This window comes from Leuciscus leuciscus (assembly GCF_965113295.1).
Source record: "Leuciscus leuciscus genome assembly, chromosome: 3".
NCBI lineage: Eukaryota > Metazoa > Chordata > Actinopteri > Cypriniformes > Leuciscidae > Leuciscus > Leuciscus leuciscus.
Genome location: NC_138727.1, coordinates 50934837 through 50937737, shown reverse-complemented (window position 1 = coordinate 50937737; position 2901 = coordinate 50934837). Strand labels below are relative to the sequence as shown.

Here is a 2901-nt window from a genome sequence, read left to right as displayed (position 1 = left end):
TATGTCGGCAAACTGAACTAGGGAGCAGATATGCTTTTCGGGAGGGCAGGTCAAACTCTTCGTCTCCAAAGACAACATGTCATGTGAAAATTGTGTTATAATATATATATATATATATATATATATATATATATATATATATATATATATATATATATATATATATATATATATATATATATGGGATAATGTTTAGCGATAATGTATAACAACCCCGGGAACGGGAATCAGCCTGAAGGGGTTGTTATCCGCCTTGCTATACATTATCCTGCTTATTACAAAATAAATCAATAATCTGACACAAAATATTGATTTAAAAAGAAGTTTATTGATTTAAAACGATTGTATTGCTTCCGCTAAAGAAAATATCGAAATAACAAGATACTGTTATCAAGAAATAACAGGCCGCATTATACATTGGAATTCAACCAAGCCATGTAATAAAAATGTATATATATATATATATATATTAGGGCTGGGTATTGACATATTTCACGATTCGATTGCGATTCAAAAGCTTGCAATTATTTTGGATAGATTTTGATTCGCCATTGATTATTTTGGATATCAGGTAGAATACATGACAAATTATCTCAATTGAAACATCTCTTAACTAATAAACTATGGGAGTCAGTTCTAGCCTAGCCTACTTTAAAAGCACACATATTTTTATAATAATAAAGTTATACGGAATATATTTAAATGGTGGCTGTCATAAAAACTTGCCAGTTATATTCAATTAAATATTGATGAACATTAAAGGGCTGAGATTGTTTCATATCAATAGTAACAAAGCACAAATATTATTGTGATTTATTGGATGGGATGCACTACAATGAACAATTCATTCATCAACTGAAAACAGGATGACTAATCGATTGTTGGGATTTAAGAATCGATATTGGTTCGAAAAAATGAGAATCAATTTTTACCCAGCCCTAATATATATAGGAGCATTACAATAAGAACATGTTAACATTCTGCAATTCCAGACCACAAAATGTGCTGCATACATACCATGAGGATTGTAGTGGGATCCTCATAAAAGGATGCCACCACCACAGGAGGGTCGAGTGAGGGCCTGGCACCCAACACCTCATGCATATCTTCATAATATTGCCAGGTTGCAGCAGTCACTTCCCCCCTTTCTGTTCCCGACCCTGTTTTGGGAGTTCTTAGTTCCTGGAAAGACACACAACACACACACAATTAAATAATGCCTACAACTAGGGCTTTATTTAAATAGAGTATTGAGTGATTTTATCTTCATCTTTTCTTGTTTGATTAACAATAATGACTGCAGCATTAATGTTGGCTGGTGTCACTTTAAGAGCTGCACATTTCAAACAAGCTTTCTCAAATGTTTGAGACCGTTTAGGCACTATCTGAATAATCGTTTTACCTTGATTGTCTTATTTTCATAATTGTTGGAAGCCGAAATCGAACTCAAAATACAATAATAACGTATACAGTATGCATTCATTGCCTTGCATTGATTGAAGATGTATGTTTGTTTTTTTCTTTAACAGAACATCACATACCTTGTATCTTTGCTTAAGATTTTCCCACTTCTTTGATGCCTGTTGGCCAGAAACCCTTCCCTCCAACCCCATTTCTTTCATCAGTGTCCTGTATCATAACCAACAACAATGTACAGGTGCATGAACAGGAATTAATTACAACTTATTACAATAATAACCTACAATACCAATACAATAATGTATTACTACAACATGAACGCATTACTCACTCCCATAGTTGCTTTGCAGCATATTTTGATTTTAAAAACTTAAGTTCGTTTTCATCCCGAAAGTGGATCAGCTGCCGGGTTTCCTCCGGCGTCCCTGTGTGATACAGGACAGTAACTTTAGAAGTCTGCCGTCGCTATTCATCATGTTTATGCACAAGGTGTTGTTTCAATCACACTGAATTCATTAAAATCGGTGAATCTGAATGTAGTGTTTAACGTGCATGAACGCTAAACAAGTGATCGGTTTATGTGCGTTTTAGTATTGCTTAAATTCCTGTGTTTTCGTATCAGTCGGGATCCGTTTGAAGCTGAATACATGACCTGCAAAGCTGGCACATGCGTGTCAGTGTCAAATAATGAAACGTTACACATAATGAATGGCGACTGTAGAAACCAAAAGCCGAATCCCGGACATTAGTCAGAGAAATGCGGGACTGATTGTGCAAACCAGCGATGTATCGTTAGCATAGCCTAGCGTAGCAGACTAGCGATTTTTAAAAACGTTTAAAAACGTTTCAGTTAACAACATGGTTGCAAATACATATGAACATGACTGCGTAGAGCACAAAACAAGACTGTCATAATTTTTCAATCAATCATTTAAGCCGAAAATACTTACATTTATGGGACTCTCTTGGTGGTGTGGCCGCCATTGTTGCCGATTGCGCAGTGCATTCTGGGTACCCCTTGGCTTCAAGTAAGCTCGCGAAAATTCTTGGTTTTAAGGGGTATCTACCCCTTCCCCTTAGCCCTACCCCTTGATCAAAATGAGAATTGGGATAGCCCTTACTCTCACGTGAACGTGCAAAACTAAGGGGAAGGGGTAAGGGGAAGGGGTAAGACAGAGAATTGGGATTCAGCCTAACTCTCTGAAGATCTGATTAAACAACTTCACAAACAGCATTACCAGCTTCACTTATTACTAACCAGTCTGACTTTATTTCTGTCACACGTCTACAGAAGATCTTATTGAAAAATTAACAGAGGTTTAGATGTTGATGTCCTATTGAAAATGTTTTGTTTGAGGTCACCATTATGGAGATCAGTGTTTGCTTTAGTTGGGCTCGTGACCCTTTACTCTCATTAAGTTTGTGTTTTATCAGTAATCACAGATGTTTATAACATTTGTAGCCTCTTCAATTAAATCAAAA

At 36.1% G+C, this 2901-nt stretch overlaps 1 protein-coding gene across 1 annotated transcript; it reads right to left on the bottom strand.

Moving 5' to 3' along the window:
• Window positions 1–770: 770 nt before the first annotated feature.
• LOC309494281 (uncharacterized protein) lies at window positions 771–2598 on the bottom strand. Its single transcript, XM_082163546.1, has 4 exons — window positions 2370–2598; window positions 1751–1844; window positions 1542–1629; window positions 771–1182 (listed from the first exon to the last, which is right to left on the bottom strand). Exons 1-4 carry the CDS (start codon window positions 2401–2403, stop codon window positions 973–975), a joined length of 426 nt encoding a protein of 141 aa, XP_082019672.1. The 5' UTR covers window positions 2404–2598; the 3' UTR covers window positions 771–972.
• Between the last annotated feature and the right edge of the window lie 303 nt (window positions 2599–2901).